The 21,758-nt window shown below is 43.6% G+C and overlaps 1 protein-coding gene across 1 annotated transcript in view; it reads right to left on the reverse strand.

Annotated features, from left to right (window-relative positions):
• Nucleotides 1-21,758, reverse strand: part of PITPNA (phosphatidylinositol transfer protein alpha) — a 49,780-nt gene that overhangs the window by 15,831 nt on the left and 12,191 nt on the right. The window contains exons 4-10 of the mRNA XM_037491862.2: nt 19,842-19,933; nt 13,780-13,787; nt 12,427-12,501; nt 11,216-11,299; nt 9,011-9,088; nt 8,769-8,879; nt 7,565-7,687 (exon numbers count right to left, since the gene is read on the reverse strand). Of these exons, the coding sequence (XP_037347759.1) occupies nt 7,565-7,687; nt 8,769-8,879; nt 9,011-9,088; nt 11,216-11,299; nt 12,427-12,501; nt 13,780-13,787; nt 19,842-19,933 (571 nt within the window). The remainder of the gene's footprint in view (nt 1-7,564; nt 7,688-8,768; nt 8,880-9,010; nt 9,089-11,215; nt 11,300-12,426; nt 12,502-13,779; nt 13,788-19,841; nt 19,934-21,758) is intronic.

Consider the following 21,758-nt stretch of genomic DNA (forward strand, 5'->3'; position numbering starts at 1 on the left):
GAGCTAGTGGCCAGCTGGGGAGTTAGCCCACACCGGGCCCCTTCCGAACAAGTAGTCTGAGCCCATAGGGAGAGCAAGCACCCACAGCCGGGGCAGACCAGGCGCGCAGAAGAGTGTGCCTGAGACTGGACGCACAGGGAGTGTGTCCCACATCACCATTTTAGAACAGGGACATTTCTTCAGTAAAGACTACCTGCACAAGGCTTCCTCAGGAGCCAGAGGTGAGCAGGGGAAGTTCGCCCACACCAGACCCCCTCTGGCCTGCAGTCCAAGCCCAGAGGGGGAACAGGAACCCACCGCTGGGACAGACCAGGCGCACAGGGGAGTGTGTCCCCACATCGGCATTTTAGGACAGGGACCTTTCTCCAATAAAGACTGCTTGAAACTGACAGATGACTCCTGGAGGAACCAGAGGGGAGCAGAGAAGCCCACCCAAGATGCCGGCCAGTCCCATCAACACAGTGTCCCAACGCATACGGCAAATTAGAAAACAGACAGTAGGGAGGAGAAGAACCACACGCAACCTAGCAACTCTCCAGAGAAAAAGCACACCACAAAAAGAAAACCAGCCCCCAGATTGCAACGACAGTAACTTGGAAGAACTTCTGAGCCTTCCAGAAAGAGAATTTAAAATTGCTGTGATTAAAAAACTGACAGAAGTCATAAAGGAAAACAATGATAAGGGAAAAATAATCAACAATCAGAAGAATGAAATTGAGTCCCTAAAGAGGGAAGTAAAAGAAATGCAGGAGATCAAAGAATTAGTGGAAGAACTAAAGAATTCTGGGAAAAGCAATGAAAGCAGAATTGATGAAATGGAAGAACGAATAAGTGCTCTTGAAGACACAGAAATAAAAAGAACCAAAACAGAAAAGGAAAGAGAAGTACGAAGGAAAAAGAATGAAGAAAGACTTCGGGAACTATCTGACTCCATGAGGAAAGGAAATATAAGAGTTATAGGAATACCAGAAGGAGAGGAGAGAGAAGTAGGAACAGAGAAAATATTCAAAGAGATAATTGAAGAGAACTTCCCAAATGTGAAGAAGGAGCTGAAAATTGATATACAAGAAGCAAGAAGAACACCAAACTTCCACGACGAAAGGAAAAATACAGCAAGACACATAATAGTAAAGCTCCCTAGAATCCAGGACAAGGAAAAAATAATGAAGCTGGCAAGAGGGAAAAAACAGATAACATTCAAAGGAAAGCCAATCAGGCTGACATCAGACTTCTCCGAAGAAACACTACGGGCAAGGAGAGAGTGGAGGGACATAGTCAACAGACTCCAAGAAAACAGATGCCAACCAAGAATACTCTATCCCGCAAAGCTCTCCTTCCTCTTTGAAGAAAGAATACGGACCTTCCCAGACAAACAGAAACTCCGGAATTTCATTGCAACTAAACCCCCACTCCAAAAAATACTACAAGGAGTCCTAAAGCCAGAACCTCAGAGGGACGAATAACAATGAAAGAAGGCCAAAAAAAAAAAAAAATTATTAAAAGAATAAATAAATAAAATCAAAGGAAAGACAAACACAATGGCAAATACAGATGTTAACATATCAATATTAACTCTAAATGTAAATGGACTAAACTCTTCAATAAAAAGACACAGAGTTGCAGCCTGGATTAAGAAACAAAACCCAACCTTTTGCTGTCTCCAGGAAACACATTTAGCTACAAAAGATAAAAATAGGCTCAAAGTTAAAGGATGGAAAACAATCCTACAAGCAAATGGACCAAAAAAGAAAGCAGGAACAGCTATACTTATATCAGATAAAACAGATTTCAAACTCAAAAAGATAAAAAGAGACCCCAATGGTCACTACATTATGATCAAGGGGACAATACTTCAAGAAGAAATAACACTCATTAACATATACTCACCAAACGAAGGAGCACCAAAATATATCAGACAACTGTTGTCCTCTCTGAAAACAGACATCAGAGAAAACACATACGTAGTGGGAGACTTCAACACACCACTATCAACAATGGATAGATCAACAAGACAAAAATAAGTAAAGAAATCAAAGCTCTAAATAAGGACCTAGAGCAATTGGGCTTAACAGACATCTATAGAACACTAAACCCCAAAAAAACGGAGTACACATTTTTCTCAAGCGCACACGGATCATTCTCCAGGATCGATCACATACTGGGGCACAAGACAACATCAACAGATACACCAAGATTGAAATCATACCAACCATCTTTTCTGACCATGAAGGCATCAAACTAGAAATAAACCATAAAAAGAAGGCAAGGAACTTTCCTACCTCATGGAGATTAAAAACCACACTACTGGAAGACCACTGGACTAATGAGGAGATCAAAGAAGAAATTAAAAAATTTTTTGAATTGAACGACAAGGAGGACACCAATATCCTAAATGTATGGGATGCAGCAAAAGCAGTAATAAGAGGAAAATATATAGCAATAGAAGCTCACATCAAGAAACAAGAAAGAACTCAAAGAAACAACCTAATCTCGAAGCTCAAAGATCTAGAAAAAGAACAACAAAAAAACCCAAAACCAGTAGAAGAAAAGAAATAATAAAAACCAAAGCAGAAATAAATGAAATTGAAACTAAAAAAACAATCCAAAAGATCAATGAAACCAAAAGCTGGTTCTTTGAAAAAAATCAATAAAATAGACAAACCCCTAGCCAGGCTCACAAAGGAAAAAAGGGAGAAAGCACAAATAAACAGGATCATCAATGAAAGAGGAGAAATCACAACGGACACAGCAGAAATCAAAAGAATAATCAGTAACTACTATGAACAGTTATATGGAAACAAGTTTAACAATCTAGAGGAGATGGACAAATTCCTACAACTCTACAATCACCCAAAGCTAGATAAAGAAGAAATAGAACACCTAAACAGACCAATTACAATTAGCGAAATTGAAATGGTAATCAAAAACCTCCCCAAAAACAAAAGCCCAGGACCTGATGGATTTACAAATGAATTCTACCAAACATTCAGAGACGAATTAGTGCCTATCCTTCACAAACTCTTCCAAAAAATTGAGAAGGAAGGGACAATACCAAACACGTTCTATGAAGCCAACATTACACTAATACCAAAACCGAACAAGGACAACACAAAAAAGGAAAACTACAGGCCAATCTCCCTAATGAACACTGATGCAAAAATCCTCAATAAAATTTTAGCCATCAGAATCCAACAATGTATCCATAAGATAATTCACCACGACCAAGTAGGATTCATTCCAGGGGCACAAGGATGGTTTAACATCCGAAAATCAATCAACGTTATCCAACACATCAACAAAAAGAAATATAAAAACCATATGATAATATCAATAGATGCTGAGAAAGCTTTCGACAAAGTGCAACACCCATTCATGATAAAAGCCCTTGAAATTCTTGGGATACAAGGAACATACCTCAACATCATAAAGGCCATCTATGACAAGCCAACAGCCAGTATCATTCTCAATGGTGAAAAGCTGAAAGCAATTCCATTAAGATCTGGAACAAGACAAGGATGTCCACTCTCACCACTGCTTTTCAATATAATACTGGAAGTCCTAGCCAGGGCAATAAGACAAGAGAAAGACATCCAAGGAATCCAAATAGGAAAAGAAGAAGTCAAACTATCACTATTTGCAGACGATATGATATTATACATAGAGAACCCCAAAAACTCCACAGAAAAGCTAATTCAACTCATCAATCAGTTCAGTAAAGTGGCAGGATACAAAATCAACACGCAAAAGTCAGTAGCCTTCCTATACACAAACAATAAATCTGAAGAAGAAGAAATCAAAAAAACCATCCCTTTTGTTATTGAAACAAAAAAAATCAAATATTTGGGAATAAATCTAACAAAAGAGGTAAAGGACCTATACAAAGAAAACTATAAAACACTGTTAAAAGAAATAGAAGAAGACACAAAGAAATGGAGAGACATCCCCTGCTCGTGGATTGGAAGAATAAACATTATTAAAATGGCCATTCTTCCAAAAGCAATATACAGATTCAATGCTATTCCAATCAAAATTTCAATGTCATTCTTCAAAGAAATAGAACAATTATTGATGAAATTCATATGGAATCACAAAAAACCCCGAATAGCCAAAGCTCTCCTGAAAAAAAAAGAAGGAATGGAGGCATTACACTCCCAGACTTCAAACTATACTACAAAGCCATAATCATCAAAACTGCATGGTATTGGAACAAGAACAGACATACAGACCAATGGAATCGAATAGAAAATCCAGAAATAAACCCACAGATTTATGGTCAACTAATCTTTGACAAAGGAGCAAAGACTATGCATTGGAGCAAAGAAAGTTTGTTCAATAAATGGTGCTGGGAAAACTGGGTCGCTACATGCAAAAGAATGAAGCTTGACCACTACCTCACACCATACACAAAAATCAACTCAAAATGGATTAAAGAACTAGACATAAGACCTGAAACCATAAAATATATAGAAGGAAATATAGGCGAAACACTACGTGATTTGCACATCAAAGACATCTTTACAGACACATCACCCAAAGCAGTGATAGTGAAGGCAAAGATAAACAGCTGGGACTACATCAAATTAAAGAGCTTCTGCACAGCAAAGAGACAATAACAAAAACAAAGAGAAACCCCACCAACTGGGAGAACATTTTGCACCCAACACTAATGATAAAGGACTGATCACAAAAATCTGCAAAGAGCTGATGAGACTCAACAACAACAAAGAAAATAATCCAGTCAAAAAATGGGCAGAAGAGCTAAAAAGAAACTTCTCTGAAGAGGAAATGCAAATGGCCAACAGGCATATGAAAAAATGTTCAACATCACTTGCCATCAGGGAAATGCAAATCAAAACTACCATGAGATACCATCTTATACCAGTGAGAATGGCACATATTAAAAAAACTAGCAACAACAAATGCTGGCGAGGGTGTGGAGAAAAAGGAACTCTTCTGCACTGTTGGTGGGAGTGCAAACTGGTCCAACCACTGTGGAGAGCTGTGTGGAGATTTCTGGACCTACTAAACATAGAGCTTCCATATGATCCAGCAATTCCACTCCTAGGTATTTACCCAAAGGACACAGAAACATCAATTCCAAAGAACACCTGCACCCCTATGTTTATAGCAGCACTGTTTACAATAGCTAAGCTTTGGAAACAACCCAAATGCCCAAAAATAGATGACTGGATCAAGAAGATGTGGTACATATATACCATGGAATATTACTCAGCATTCAAAAAAGATAAACACATGCAATTTGCAGCAACATGGATGGCGCTGGAAGGGATCATGCTCAGCGAAATAAGCCAAAAAGAAAAAGAAAAATACCGGATGGTCTCACTCATAGCAGGAATCTAGAAAACTTAAATAAGGGACCAGGAAAATGAATAACTATAAGAAAGTGAAAATCAAAATCAACAAAAATCTATGAACCAGAGACACTTTTTTGGGGGCGGGGGCGGGAGGGGAGGGATTGGGGTCAGAATGGGGGGGCTGCAATTGTATGGGGAATATAACAATAAAATTTATTATTAAAAAAAAAAAAAAAAAAAACTTCCTAGGCAGTTTTTATGTACACTGAAGTTTAAGAACCACTGATGGGGGTCCATGCTCTCATAGGTAACTTACTAATAATGTCCCAAAGCATTAGGGCTCATCATCATTAATTTTGAGCGATAGACAGTACTAAGCAGGACAGAGCGGCCTACACCGAAATCCAGAAAAGTGACTCGGTTTAATAAATCGAAATCAAAAGACTAGAGGCAGAAAGACGGAAAAAAAAAAACCAAAAAAAAAAAAACAATAAAACCACGAAAACAAAACTCTGGTAAAAATATTTTTAAAACGAGGAGAAAAAAACATCTAAGCCTGAGGTATAGATAGCACACAAAGGTCTAGTACAGCTGCTAAAGGGTTTCAAACAAGTCCCACGATAATATGGATTTGATGAGTTTTCTCTTCTGCAAACTATTTACAAATTCCAATTTCAAAGAAGATTCCTGTATTTGTAGTCATACTGGAGGAGCTTTTGGCACAATTCTCCAGAGAATGAAGAAACATGCAAAAGCAAGGGGTGGGGAATTAAAAAAGAATCCCCTAATGATGAGGGCTCTCAAACTTTGGGTTTGAGGGAGGCAGACCTAGTAGATCCTCCAGAGTTTTCCCAGCTCCAAGAATTCAAATTCTACCCAAAGAACAAAAGGTTGTCAGCAAATGTTTCCATGAACCCATGTGCTTTAGGTTGGTCTCTGTCAGGTAGTAGGTGGTTGAAGCTCCAGCCTAAATCTTCAAGGCTACTCTGTGTGGTAACTTTTTTTTTTCTTTCTACTGCTTCCTGAGGATCCTTAGCAGAAGAATCAGGAATTGTGTCCAAAATCCTGCCACTTCCCTGCCAAATGTTGCTGAATGAATAACCAAACATCTGCCTTCCACAGGAAATAAGTCAGCACACTACTTAACCAGTGAGTCAGCTCAGGAAGTATATTGGGGGTGGGGTGTGTGTGTGTGTGTGTGTGTGTGCCCGCATGCACACGTGTGTATGTTAAAATCTATTCCCCATGTGGTTCCAGATGAGGGAAGAGCTCCTGGAACACATTTCCAAGCAACAGGAACACAGAGAAGTGGGGAGCAACTTTATGACATGAGGCACCAGGGACACCCAGGCCTGCGTCTCACCCAAGGTCCTACAGGAGAATGGGGCAAGGCCGTGCAAAGCAATGCCTGCTGGACACTCAGGGAGGGGGGGAACAGTTCTTAGAAACAGAGCTTCCTCTCTTATTTTTCAGCCCTAAGGAGAGAAGAGGCCAAGTGATGAGGAGCTTTGGCTCCTACCCTATGTCACCTGCAGGAAGTATGCCCCCAGGCATGGCTCTGAACTCTCAGCACCTTCACTTCCTCTGAGTGTGGGCCTCACAAGTCTTATCAGGATCACAGGAGAGTGTGGAAAGGCCTGGTGCATAGTGAGTGCTTGAATATTATTTACTGACAATCTCCTCAGAATTAGCATTGCAGGAAGGCACCCCCAAATGAATCACGAGTGCTGGTTCTTCAGGATCCCATGGAGTAAACAGCTTTCCTTCTGGGATCCATGCCAACTAATCTCATCCTACCCTCAAAAGCCCCAAACTCAAAAAAAGTGGCTCCAGACAACCACCCAGAGTAGTATTCTATATGTGCTGTCGCTGTCCCCTGTGGCTAATGTTTGAGAGATTCAGGGGTCTGCTGGTCTGCCTCTTCCCAGGGTTACCTCCAACTCTTCAGTCCAGCACAGTTCCTCTACTGGGCACTGAAGAACAGCTGCAGCAACGATCTCACTCACTTGGCATTCAGTACACATTAGCACTGTTGTCTCACAGGTATGCCAAGATCTCAACTAGTTAGCAAATCCAAAAGCACAGACTGTTTTCTTCCTATAGTTCCCAAACTGCCTGGCATTATACCATACCCACAGTAGATACCGACATATTCCTAGAAGATGAACTGCCCCAATGTGACTGTCTCCCTGTTGTCCATGTATTTATTTAGTTGAGAGCACTAGAGTCTCATCTGAGGTCCCACTTACCTCATCCAGCTGTCTCTTCGTCTCCTCTTCCATCCTTCGAATGTCGTCCATAGTCAGGTCAACCCACTTATCGAGCCAACAGAACAGCTGCCTGTGGAAGTTTGTAAACAGACGCCTCTCTTGCTATAAAAAGGATAGACCCAAGTTAGAACCCAGAAGGTGAAGTCACCACTGCAGCTGCAGCTTCCCAGGATCCCCACACCAATACCCGTACTTTACTGGGGCAGTGGGGGAGGAGTGATGCCTGGCTTATGTGGTTCAGCCCTTAAATCCCACAGTGACTTTTGCCTTCACATACCTAACAGGTATGGCTTCCGTAGGAGGATGGTACACAGGTAGGTCCTGTGCTCAAAATGCTACCAAGACAGATAACCCATGAGTGCACAGGTAAGCCAAGGTTCCAAAACAACTATATCAAGTTTACCTTGCCTTATGTCTGGAGCATAAATCCAGGTTAAAACTGGTGAGCAGGTGCCTCCCCAGTGGTGCAGGGGTTAAAGTCTCAGCGCTATCAAGCTATTGCCAGCCACTACAACATGAGTTCAATCCTGGCCATGGAGCTAATCCACATGGCGCAGCAGACCTCTCTTGTCTTGCCCACTGTTCCCCTCAGCAGTGTATTTCAGTAGATCTGCCTGCTCTGCTCCCCACTGTGTCTCTGGAGAATCCTCTCACCCCCCACACCTCTCACCTATACCCCAGTTCTTGAATGCATAAATAAAATATTAAAAAAAAAAAAAACAACTGGCCAGCAGCTATGACATGGGCCCTAAGAGTGAGGCTCTCACACACTAGAGAAAAGGCTATAAAATATAAAAAACTCCATAGGTCTGCCTTGTTAGGTAATTCAGCATGCCGGAGATTTTGGCTCACAGTGCCTCTTGCCTTTTGGCTTCAAGAAAGAAGAAAGACTGAGTTTTATTTGCCACTCAATCATAGCAAGCTCCTTTCTGTTTCCTTCTTTTGCCCAGACTCTGTCCCTGTCACATGGTGCCATTGGCTGCACTCTAAGACAGGTGCAAGGGTAAGGAAAGGTCTGGAAAGCCAAACTAAAATATTCTGATTTGGTCTCCCTAGGATAGAAGTCACATGGGTTGCAAAACTATTTTTGTTGGGCAAGGACCTCCCACCACCCTACACAGACATGGGGAGAGCCTTATCCTGGTCATTTACCTTTTGTATAGGCCTTACCCTGGTCACTTACCTTATGTATAAAGTTTTCCACTTTGTTCTGCAGACCCCACCACTTGAACTTGACAGTAACCAGTTTGTATGCACACATGTATGGGCAGTCTTTCTGGTTTACAAGTTCTTGCTGTATTAGAAAAACATCCACAGACAGGTAACTAAGAGGCCGCCCTGGCTCTGTTAGCCCAGCCCCAGCCATCACCCTCAGGGGCCCACCCTCAGAGCCCACCCCCCTGGCGGTGAGGGTGTGAACTGCACCTTCCAATTGGGGCCCAAGGGTCCTCGGCCTGTTTTGATAGATTTAAATTTTGCTGGGTCTTCCTCTGCCTTGTAATCCTAAAAGAAGTTGGAGAATTTGAGTTGGAGGAGGGAGGGAAAGGGGAAGAGAGAATGAGGCGGGGAGGGGAGAGAGAGATCAGATTTTCCATCAGAGCTTACTTTATACCAGTTCTTTTTTTTTTAAACTTTCTTTTTTTTTTTTTTATAGAGGCATGTTTTTATTTATTTATTTGTTCGTTTGTTTCGTTTATACATGCACTGGGTACAGTCAGAAGCGCGGGAGGGTGAGAGAATTCACCAGAGCCAGAGCAGGGAGCAGAGCAGGCAGAAGGACCGAAGTACACTGCTGAGGGGAGCAGCGGGCGGCAGGAGAGGTCTGCGCGCCATGTGGGACCCTCCTCTGGTGGCCGGGGAGCAGCCGGGAATCGAACCGGCGCTGCAGAGGCTGCGGGCAGCTTCGCAACCCAGCGCTCAACCGCTGCGCCACCGGGGAGGCCCTTATACCAGTTCTTAAAGCTACTGGCACACAAGCTGCTGGCACACAGAAATTACAGGAAAATGTTATAAACAAGATATAGAGCCATTTACATTGGCCTCAGAGGAGAGCTCTGTGATTTTCTCTGCTGGGGTTTGTTTTCAATATTACAAGTATGAAAGTATCACCAGGCTGTCTGGGCAGGCACATATGTCCACTATTTTAAGACAGGGATTTTCAAGCTGGGGTGAGCTTCCAAATCACCAGGGGAGGTTTTTTCAAACTAGATTTCTGGGTCATTCCTACCTAAAATCCAGTGAAAAACAATGTCTGCAGTGAGGGCAGCATAGATACTTTTTGAAACCTCTGCCAATGGCTCTCAAATGCAATCAGAGTTGCCATCTTTCCTAAAATCTTCTATCCTCAGCTCCCTCTGGCTTATTTTTTTTTTTTAAGAACTGGCTTGTTTTAATAAAATCATTATTGAAAATGTTTAACATATAGACTCCTCCCTCTTGTGTACTACTGTCAGTCTCGCTTCACTGACTTATAATGTAGTCAAGGCTGTGTGTTATTTGACTGTAATAGAAGTTTAATCTTTGGCAGTTTCTATACATTGAATAATGTGGGTTCAGGAAAAGCAAAGTCATCTCACCATCTACTTAACAAAAAATAACAAATCACATATATATATATATATATATATATATATATATATATACACACACACATTTCCCAAAACTGGGCCTCCCTGGTGGTGCAAGGAGTTAAATCACAGCACTATGAAGCTATCCAAGGCCACTGCAGCAGGAGTTCAATCTAGCCAGGGAGGTGACCCACATGGCACAGCAGACCTCTCCTGTCTCGCCTGCTGCTCCCCTCAGCAGTATATTTCAGTCAATCTGCCTGTTCTATTCCCCAATCTGGTGAATCCTCTCAAACCCCCCACCCCTATACCTCTGGCCTATATCCCTGGTTCTTATATGCATAAATAAATAGATCTTTTTTAAAAAAAAAAAAAGTATTTGAAAAATCCAACCGTTTGAGAGTGCGGGTGGGGTTATTAGGTAAGGAAACATGAGCTGATTCTAATGTTTTTTTTTTAAAATCCACAAATCAAAATATCTCCGTCACTACAGTGACTCCAGAAAAGAGGTATCACAGCTCTGGGATTTGAAGAGCTAACACTCATTCCCTATCAAGGGGCAGAAAGCCAAACTCCTGTGCCCTGATCCCAAAGGCCTCTGCCTGATAGGAAGAACACTGCTCAGGAGGAACCTGCCCCTTTCTTTCCCTAAAGAAATAGTTCCTGGCAACACAGCAGTAAGCAGGACAGATCTGGCCCCTACATTCTTCAAGGTTATGACACAGCAGGGGATTGTTCACCCAGGAGCCTGCTGCAATGTCTGTTACTCTGAGAAACTATCACCAACTTCTTGAGGTCAGGAGACCTGTCTGCACCCCTCACCTGGAATCTTCGGACCTAGAGTAGCCCTAACACAGGCATGCAACAAATGTTTTGCAATTACGGATTTGGAAAAATAAATTTAAGAACTATTGTTCTAAATATTAATTTTAAAACTATAACAAACAATACTCAAAAGAGAACTTCCTTTTGAGCCAAGATGAGTAAGGTTTCCTTGTTTCTTTGACACTAAAAAATCATTTCTGCATTTCAAAGGCCACACAAGTCTCTAAACAGTTCCTACCTTGCTAAGTACTTGGCTTCGATCTGCAATGTCTATATATATGGCTTCCACATGTTTCCATGTCTCAGGCTCCAGCTTATGCACCTACAAGAAGGAGGGAGGTCACTGGTAGTTTTTGTCATCTGCAAAGCGTCCTTTACCCAAAATGGACACCCAGGAACGGTTATTCCCATAGCCACATCTGTGAGATTCCTATTGGTAAAGAATTACATATAAAATTATCCAAAGGAAAGGGAGGATGTACCATGCTGGCAGGTCAAAATACGCTTAGGGCTATCTAGAGTACCTATATTCTTTCCCTGTGTTCCCCCTTTGTAAAGACTGAAAGACTCATTATTCATGAAATATTGCCTGTTTAGTCATATCCTGTTTATTTTGAAGCATTTTAAAAGTTACTTAACTCAAAGAGGTTGTACATGTACATGGTATGAAGTTATGATATAAATTCAAAATATACAAAGACTATGTATTCTTTTTTTAACTTGGCCTCCAGTCCCATCCAGAGTAATACAACTGCTACCAGATTCTCTGCACAAACATCCACGTACAGAGAGTCTTCTTTTCATGTAAATCTCATACACATATGCAATGGTTTGATTTTTTTTCAGTGAACAACATCTTTAAGGTTGTTTCCTACTGGTTCATTTTAATGGCTGTATAATATACCACTATATGGCTCTACCACAATTTATTCAATAGTGTCCTAATGATGGATTCTCATGTTATTTTTAACCTTTAGCTACACAAAGAATGCTGTAGTGAATCTCCTTGTATACAAGTTATTTCATACATGTGAAAACATAACTGTGTGATATTTTCTTAAGTGTAGAACTGCTGGGGTACAGCATAGTTGTATTTTTAATTTGAGGAATTCTTGGCAAATTGTGTACAGAGACTGCAATTTTGATGTCTTAAACATACAGGTCGTTGTGCTTAGAGTTGCACTTCAGACCAATCCCAGCATGACAAGAATATCCTAGAAGGAGTTTTAGAGATCATATTTGGTAAATTAAAGATAGCAATCCCATGTTTGTAGGACAGCTCCAGCATAGGCTGTTGCCTTCCTAGCTAGGAAAAAGGGGGCCCTGGAGAAGCCCCCATACTAGGAATGGAGAAGCTAGGAAAGGAAAATCAGAGCCTCAACATCCTACCCTGTGACTTGGGACTTGGGGGCCTGAAAGCTCTGAGGGATCTTGGGAAGTGGTACTTACATTCTCCTGGGTGCCAAGATCTGGTTTGTGCCAGGTTTCAATTTTAATCAGAAAATCTTCTTTCATGTACTCATTCTGAAAGGAGAAAACAAAATACCTTACAGTCACCAGGCTCAAAGGTGAAGAGTACCATGCCCCATTACTAGATCATGGGCAGCTGAGAGATTTCAGCCTCTACCTTACAATAACAGATACTTTTACTGGGAGCCCATGATATGCTAGGCACATATCACCTCATTTAGTCCTCACTCCAGCCATGCTTTAAAAAAGAGGAAAGTAAAGTTCAAAGGGGCGAGGTGACTTGTCTAAGACCATAGAAATAAGCCTCAGAAAGAGCTTGTCTGATTCAGAATCCATGTACATAACCACTTTACTACACGACCTTATGCTAACCACTAGTGGTTCATTAGTTGTGTGAGGAGTGCATAGGAAAGCTGCCTAACTGACCGCCAATATTCATCACCACCCCTTGCCTCCAACCAGCCTTTAGGAGGCCTGATGGTCTCTTTTTTTTTTTTTTTATAGAGGCATGTTTATACATGCACTGGGTACAGTCAGAAGCGCGGGAGGGTGAGAGAATTCACCAGAGCCAGAGCAGGGAGTAGAGCAGGCAGAAGGACCGAAGTACACTGCTGAGGGGAGCAGCGGGAGGCAGGAGAGGTCTGCGCACCATGTGGGACCCTCCTCTGGTGGCCGGGGAGCAGCCGGGGATCGAACCGGTGCCGCAGAGGTCGCTGGCAGCTTTGCAACCCAGCGCTCAACCGCTGCGCCACCGGGGAGGCCCCTGATGGTCTCTTCTCAGCAATTTAACCCTGCATGTTATTATTGTTTTCCTCCCTTACTTTTTAAAAATTGTAAGTACTGAAAGGATGAACTCTCACCAGAAACTGGATTCCCAGAAATTGCCTACTGAAGGATGCTGAAGGGCAGAGAGAAGGGGCAATGGCAGCAGGAAAAGAAACCTTAATTGATTTCACAGTTTTGCCAAAAGTTAGTGGGAACGGCACAACCAGGGCAGCTGAACTGAGGTTTCTGTACAACCCCAGAAGGGGTGACCTGGAGAGAGTAGGGGAGAGCCTTGGGTAATTCTGTGCATGTGAGAACCAGCGCCAGGATGCCCCAGTCATGACTGCTGTACCTGACAAAGTCCCATGCCAATGCAGCTTCAGTAAGAGGAGACTTGGCCAATTAACAAGTTCCTCATTAGGACTGAAGGATTAAACCTCAATAGCTCCCAAAATCACTCAAGAGAAAAGAGGAACAACCAGGAACCTCAAGTGCAGTTGCATTTTAATTTCTTCTTATAAGTCATCCACAGTTTCCAACCCCGACTCCCACCCTGAAAATACTTACTGTAATAACTGCTCCAAGGCAAGGACATGGAAAGAAGAGAGAAAAAGATTAATGAAGAGAAATCAATACCTGCCTCTCCCCCGCTGGGACCACGGTAGCAGAGTCCTCCACTCTCTTAAGCTTATTTCACAGTCGCCCTCTAAGCCCCAGTGAGTGCATTTGGTTCTTCAGATTTGCCAACCCTCCAGTTTCACTCATATAAAAGTCCCAAAAGACCAAATCTGGTATTTAATTAAAGCGATATGACTATCAGCCCCTTGGGATTCTTTCCAGCTCAGCAAGGAAAGGGACTGGCTATGAGGAGCTAAGGCATTGAGACCCATCGCTCTACATCAGACCATCACTTGGTGGCCCCCCACTTCTTGGGGCACAAAGCAGGAACACTTCAGGCCAGGTCCTGTCTATCTACATTCTGCATCTTTCGTCTCACTGTAACCAAACCTCTCACCTCTATACTCCTGCTCATTGTAATGAGACCCCCTCGGAAAGCACAGATCAATTATTTATCAGAGAAAATGTCTGTGGCTCTAATGTTACTGCACAACAGACCAGACTAGCTCTCATCCTGACAACAGCCCAGTTCATGCTGCACCCTTTGAATTTAGGAGTTATCTCAATTTCCTTTTTTTTTTTTTTTAAGATTTATTTATGTATACAAGAGCTGGGGTACAAGCCAGAGGTGCGAGGGGTGAGAGGATTCACCAGAGACAGAGTGGGGAACAGAACAGGCAGACTGACTGAAATACACTGCTGAGGGGAGCAGCGGGAGAGTCAGGAGAGGTCTGCTGAGCCATGTGTGTAGCTCCCTGGCCAGGGATCGAACTTGTGCTGTAGTGGCTGCGGATAGCTTCATAGGTTGCGTCTTAACCCCTTGCACCACGAGGGAGGCCCAGTTATCTCAATTTCTGATAGATGCCACACTGCCATGTTCAGACAGTCATGGGGCCAGTAGTCAAACTCTGTAACTCTACAACTGAAACTAAGGTTACCTGTGGGGTGGAGATGAGAAAGGTTGAAATATAAGGACTAAATCCACCAGGTACAGAAACAATGCAAGAGGTTATTAGTAATTTCTCGGAATCTAATGAAATGTACTTGGAAGAAAGCACCAGATTTAAGGTTATAACTGAAAGGTCCATAATGAAATAACTGCCCTGTTACCAGCCTGAAGAAAATCATGTTAATAAAATAGGAAATGATGGGTATAATATTCATCAAGGGCAAGTCCTGGGAGGCCAGCTGGGAAGAAATCCCTAAGCACTATCCTGAGAGCAGCAGCCCCGGACGGCCCACGTGGCACATCGAGCAGCCCCAGCCTAGAGTGGAGATGGCCGCGTCGGGCTGATCTGGTTGAGGACACCAGGTGTTCAGGTTCGCAACAAGGGACCTCCCTGGTGGCGCAGGGGTTAAAGACAGCACTATCAAGCTATAGCCAGCCCCTGTAGCACGAGTTCAATTCCCCAGCAAGCCAGGAACCTCTCCTGCCTTTCCCACTGCTTCCTTCAGCAGTATTTCGGTCATTCTGCTTGTTCTGTTTCCCACTCCGTCTCTGGTGAATCCTCTCATCCCCCACACCCCTGACTTATACCCCAGTTCTTGTATGTATAAATAAATAAATCTTTAAAAAAAAAAAAGGGTTCACAATGATTCTGAATCCATGTCGTCCAAGCAATCTTATCCTGCTAGTATGGCCTCTAAAGAGCAGAAAGTGCTAATCTGGAGTCTGATCTCTTAAGGAAATGGACACCTTTCGCTACATGTTTGCTTTCTGATTATAATTTGATTTTCCATGCAGAAGAGTTCACAAGGAAAGAAAGCTCTGATCAGCAAACAGGAATAGCTGGTTGCATTAGTAATGCTGTATTTCAACATGACTTGGTACATTGGCATTTGGGTTTTTATACAATATTCTTTGGGAGACCCTGAGAAATGGATCCAGTGAGTTCCAACAAACTGATGACCTTCACTGGCCTTTAATACCAACTTTGATGGCAAACAATCATTCTCAGTCCTGATCCTCTCAACAACTTTGTATTCACAACATTCCCTTTCCTTCAAACTATAACCACAGGTACACTGGAAAAATCTCAGGAAATCCTTTGAGGTTATAAAATAGGGTCTCCAAATAAGACCAATAACATACTTTAAAGCTGTGGCTTAGCCAGATTGCATTCAGTCAAGAGGTAAGGTTAGATGGAGAAATATTTATTTTCTTCTTCCACCTTTCATTTCACAGACTTACCCCTTAATGTCTCAACCCATCAGCATCAGGGAAGGAGACAAAGAGAAATAAGGTAAGAGGACAGAAAGAGTAAAAAATTCGTTAAGTATTCCAAATCCATTTTTTATTCCACTCAGAAAAAGGTTAGAGCCTTCCAAAGGGCATGGGGAGTTTTATTCTACACTCCTACATCCATCTCACCTCAAACTTTGATCTGCTTATGCCAAGCTAAAAAGTTTGAACTAATAATCCTCTCTCCCATTAATCCCAGAGGGAACTAGAAAGTAGTCTTCCTTGTTTAGATCTTGTTTTAAAGGAGCAAATGTCTAGCTAAACAAACCTAAGGCTCACTATCTACATTCTGTACAAGGGTGGATTCCGACTGTGAGGTCAGCACCCACTAAAGAAATCGATCTGCTGTCAGCCTATTTCCCACCTCTCTTCTTCATGGAGTTTTCAGAAATAACATTTTTCTTTTGGCCAAGGATCAGGACATCAGGACAACATGTGAACTAATATTTGGTGTCCAGATAAATGCTCCTGTCATTGGCAGCACATTCTCCTCAGAATTACACAGAGGACAGAGACAACTCTCAGTGGGCACAAACTGTGTGCCCAGAACCCTGCCCCAGGTATTGGGAAGTCCACACTATCTGCCTGCCTCCTTTATGCCAAGTTGGCTAAGGTTCTCATGATGCACATTTAGTGCAACTCTCTCAGACATCAAGAAAATTCACCTTTGGCCCAAGACCAGATTCACCCTGCCACAGTGACATGTTCTTTTAAGAAAATGTGAGCGTGCCTCCTTTTCAAGAAGTCAACAGCTTCCTGCCTGATTCTTAGAGAGTAGTGATGTTTGTATTTTCAGTTATAGCAATAAAATTTTTAAGTGTTGCACATCCCAAGTCCCACCAATGACTGCTCACATCCTGATACAAGGTTCTTGAACTCAAGTAGGCTGTGGAGGATGGAAGAGCAATAACTCTGTGCTCTAGACTTTAATCATTCCCAAAGTCCACAGGATAAGGACCACATGGGTGGAGCATCTTCATCAGATACAATGCAGGGAGCACCAGGACCCAATAAATAAGGCGACTGGAGCAGTCCACGCAAGCAGAGGCTGGCAGAAGGAGCCTGTCACCAGATAGTCTGTGTGAACAGATATAGGATGGCTGGGGAAATGGCCCCTCACCTCACAGACAAGAGCCAGGAGGCCTCTAGGGACCCCCTAGGATATGTCCAGTACTAGCATGGGCCCTTCAAGAAGTCTATTCTTTTTTTTTTTTTTAAAGATTTATTTTTTTATGTATACAAGAACTGGGGTACAGGCCAGAAGGGTGGGGGTGAGAGGATTCACCAGAGAGAGTGGGGAACAGGACAGGCAGATACACTGAAATACACTGCTGAGGAGAGCAGCAGGCAAGTCAGGAGAGGTCTGCTGTGCCATGTGGGTTGCTCCCTGGCTGGGGATTGAACTCATGCTGTAGCAGCTGCAGATAGCTTCATAGGTTCTGCCTTAACCCCTTGCGCCACCAGGGAGGGCCCCAAGAAGTCTATTCTTATATGGCCCTCAAGACCTAGGAATTCTAGAAAACTAAGAGTCTGAACTACTCAAAGGGTATCCCAGAATATCTAGAATAGAAAATCCTCTGTGGAGATTCATTTCTTTTGGGGGGCCTCCCTGGTGGCACAGGGGTTAAGATGCAACCTATGAAGCTGTCCACAGCCACTGCAGCGCAAGTTCGATCCCTGGCCAGGGAGCTACCCACATGGTGCAGCAGACCTCTCCTGACTCGCCCACTGCTCCCCTCAGCAGTGTACTTCAGTCAATTTGCCTGTTCTGCTCTCCAGTCTAGTCTCTGGTGAATCCTCTCACCCCCCAACACCTCTGGCCTGTACCCCAGCTCTTGTATGCATAAATAAATAAATCTTTTTTTAAAAAATTATTTTTTCCTTTTTAAAGATGTATTTTATTTATTTATGCATATAAGAACTGGGGTGTAGGCCAGAGGTGCGGGGTATGAGAGGATTCACCAGAGACAGAGTGGGGAGCAGAAAAGGCAGATCTACTGAAATACACTGCTGAGGGGAGCAGCGAGTGAGACAGGAGAGGTCTGTTGTGCCATGTGGTTTAGCTCCCTGGCCATGGATTGAACTCATGCTTCAGTGGCTGGTGATAGCCTGATAGCGGTGAGACTTTAACCCCTGAGCCACCAGGGAGACCTTCTAGAAACTCTGAATAAAAGGTTGGCCAAGATCAAGAAAATAACTCTACCTGACTCCCACGTTTGGAACATGGAGTTTTAGCATAAGCCATAAATTAATCTGGAGCTCTTATTAGTTCTGCCATCTTATCCTCACCCCCTGAATCTGGCATGCACTCACACTTCCATAAGCTATCAAAATTCAAGGGGACAGCTGTTTCCAAATCCTTTATCATCAAAACTTGGGCTTATTTTTACTTTCCTCCAATAATACCCATGTTTCCTTTGCTACCTTCTTTTGGTGCTTGGTCTGGCCCTTCCCCAGGGCAGGAAGGTCACCCTCTGGGCCCTTCCCACAACTGAGTTTCTCAAGAGTCCCTAGGTCGCAACTATAGTTTTCAAGCCAAACATAAATATATCGCATTAAAACTAAAGAAATTTAAAAAAAAAAGGTAGGCCTCCCTTGTGGCCTAGGGGTTAGGTCTCAGTGCTGACACTGCTAGGGCCTGAGTTCGATCCCCAGCCAGGGAGCTAACCCATATATAGTGCAGCAGACCTCTCCTGTCTTGTCCGCTGCTCCCCTCAGCAGTGTATTTTAGTAGATCCGCCTGTTCTGCCCCCCACTTTGTCTCTGGTGAATCCTCTTACCCACCCCTCACCCCTGGCCTGCACCCAAGTTATTCTATGCAAAAAAAAAAAAGAAAAGAAAAGAAAAAATTTCAGTATTTAACAATAAGGAAGTTACTTTAAAAGATCACAGTACATTCATACAGTAGGATATTAAGCAGTCATTACAAATTTTTTTCCCCCTGAAGATTTATTTAGTTATTTATACAAGAACTAGGGTACAGGTCAGAAGTGCAGGAGGGTGAGAGAATTCACCAGAGCCAGAGCGGGGAGCAGAACAGGCAGAAGGACCGAAAACACTGCTGAGGGGAGTAGCAGGCGAGGCAGGAGAGGTCTGCTGCGCCATGTGGGGTTCTCCCCAGCAGGCGGTGAATCAAACTGGCGCTGCAGAGGCTGCAGACAGCTTCGCAGCGTGGCGCTCAACCGCTGCGCCCCTGGGGAGGCCCACAAATTTTTTAAAAATGGTCAAAAAAAAAAAAAAAAAGTCAATCACATAGTAACAGGGAAAAGGTTCTCCATTTACTGAACAATTAGTATGATATGATCCAAAATTTGTCTAGAAAATATGTCTGGAAACTTTAAATATATGTGTAGATGTATGCTTTTTAATAAAGGACTAGAAGAAAAGACACTCAGATGTTAACAGTGACCATCAAGGGATGGAAGAATCTATCCTTTGTCAGTATGTATTTCCTCACGTTTACACAGAAAACATTACTTTTGTAATTAGTAAAAACAATCAAAATGATCATACCATCCCCAAGAGAGAGCAGTTGGTTCTATGCTGTGCTGGGCCATGACTACTTGGGGGCTGCCTCCCAAGTGCTGTCAGATGGTACTAGACAAGACTGATATACCGGCCCAGGGAGTCCCCAGGCTTATCCTTCTAGCGGCTAATTTGGAAACTGAAGGTGATCATAAAACCCCTATTCAGCAACACCCCTGGGCTTACTCATCAATGGGAGGTGGGGTGGGGACCAAACTCCAGTTTCTAGTGGGTGTGTACTCACCAGTTCTGCAATAAGGATAGGCATTCCATGCTTTTTCATGGATATTCAGGGCTCCCTCTGGGGCCAGCATTCGAACAAATGTGGGTACTTTGCTAATGAAGAGAAAGGGAAAAGTTAGAGGACAATGCATTTTACAGCTTCTTCAGTGAGGAGGTGACAAGCAAATTTCCATGAGATAAGCAGGTTACTTCTATGTATGAGAAGTCACCCATCAGAGCCTGACAAGGCAGCTTGGCTGGCTGATAACATCCACCCCCACAACTGACCCCCACTTCCCACCAGGTACAGGTCAGCAGGTCAATCATTACATTGTAATTACACATCTTTCCAGAGCTCACTGGGCCAGGGTATGATACTACACACTACAGAGATGAAATACCTCCAAGGGGGTACAACCTGGGTTTGCGAACCAGTGTGGGCTGACTAATTTGGAGTTTGGGCTCCAAGATGATTGGTTCTGAGGGCCCAGGAGGCCCTCAGGGTATCCACCTTCCAAAACAAAATACTTTAATTCTTATCTCAGATTATGGAACAGCATGTACAGTATGTGCCCATTCTGTTTTGTTTTTTTTTTTTAAAGGTACATATAGGGCCATCCTGGTGGTGCAGGAGTTAAAGTTTCAGTGCTATCAAGCTATCGGCAACCATTGCAGCATGAGTTCAGCCCCCACCAGGGAGCTGACGCACATGGCACAGCAGATCTCTCCTGTCTCGCCCGCTGCTCCCCTCAGCAGTGTATTTCAGAAGATCCGCCTGTTCTGCTCCCCACTCTGTCTCTGGTGAACCCTCTCATCCCCTGCACCTCTGGCCTCTACCCCAGGTCTTGTATGCATAAATAAAATAAATCTTTTTTTTTAAAAAAGGTGTATATAACCCTCTTCCTTAGTTTTTTTTTTTTTTTTTTTTAATAGAGGCATGCTTTATTTATTTGTTTGCTGGTTTGTTTGTTTTGTTTATACATGCACTGGGTACAGTCAGAAGCGCGGGAGGGTGAGAGAATTCACCAGAGCCAGAGCGGGGAGCAGAGCAGGCAGAAGGACCGAAGTACACTGCTGAGGGGAGCAGCGGGCGGCAGGAGAAGTCTGCACGCCATGTGGGACCCTCCTCCAGTGGCCGGGGAGCAGCCGGGGATCGAACCGGCGCCGCAGAGGCCGCGGGCAGCTTCGCAACCCAGCGCTCAACCGCTGCGCCACCGGGGAGGCCCTCTTCCTTAGTTTTTAAGCTAATAATCGATGCACACTAGCTGGCTCCAATAATCTCATCAGCTTTAGTGCCTGAGGCCTAAAAATAAAAAGCAAGAGTACTCAGAGAAATTATCTGTAACTCAGTCATTGCCACAGTCAAGTTTAAGTACTTCCATATGCTAGGCACAGGAATACAGTAGAAACCACACAGATGTGGCTCCTGCAGGCAAGGAGTTCACATTCTAATAAGAGGAATTTAACTAGGCAGAAGATGACACTGTCAGCATATTTCATATGAGTGAGCACAGGTCTCTGTGAGGGAGGGCAGAGCACCCTGGGTACACAGTGCAGAAAGCACAGTGCCTAGGAGAGGCTCCTCGGGGAAAGTGAGAACTAAACAAACAGAGCAGATTGTGAACTGGACAAAAAGATGGGAGAGAGGTGGGAAAAGATGAGGGGCAGGGGACGGAGAGAGAAGTGCAAAGTAACTGGTATAGGTATAAGGTAGAAAATACAAGAAAACTAAGGGAGTGGTAAAGAGTAAGGACATTAGGGCCTCCCCTGGTGGCGCAGCGGTTGAGCGCTGGGTTGCGAAGCTGCCCGCACCCTCTGCAGCGCCGGTTTGATCCCCGGCTGCTCCCCGGCCACTGGAGGAGGGTCCCGCATGGCGCGCAGACCTCTCCTGCTGCCCGCTGCTCCCCTCAGCAGTGTCCTTTGGTCCTTCTGCCTGCTC

This window comes from Talpa occidentalis, unplaced genomic scaffold (assembly GCF_014898055.3).
Source record: "Talpa occidentalis isolate TD23 unplaced genomic scaffold, MPIMG_talOcc4v2.1 talOcc4.7, whole genome shotgun sequence".
NCBI classification, from domain to species: domain Eukaryota; kingdom Metazoa; phylum Chordata; class Mammalia; order Eulipotyphla; family Talpidae; genus Talpa; species Talpa occidentalis.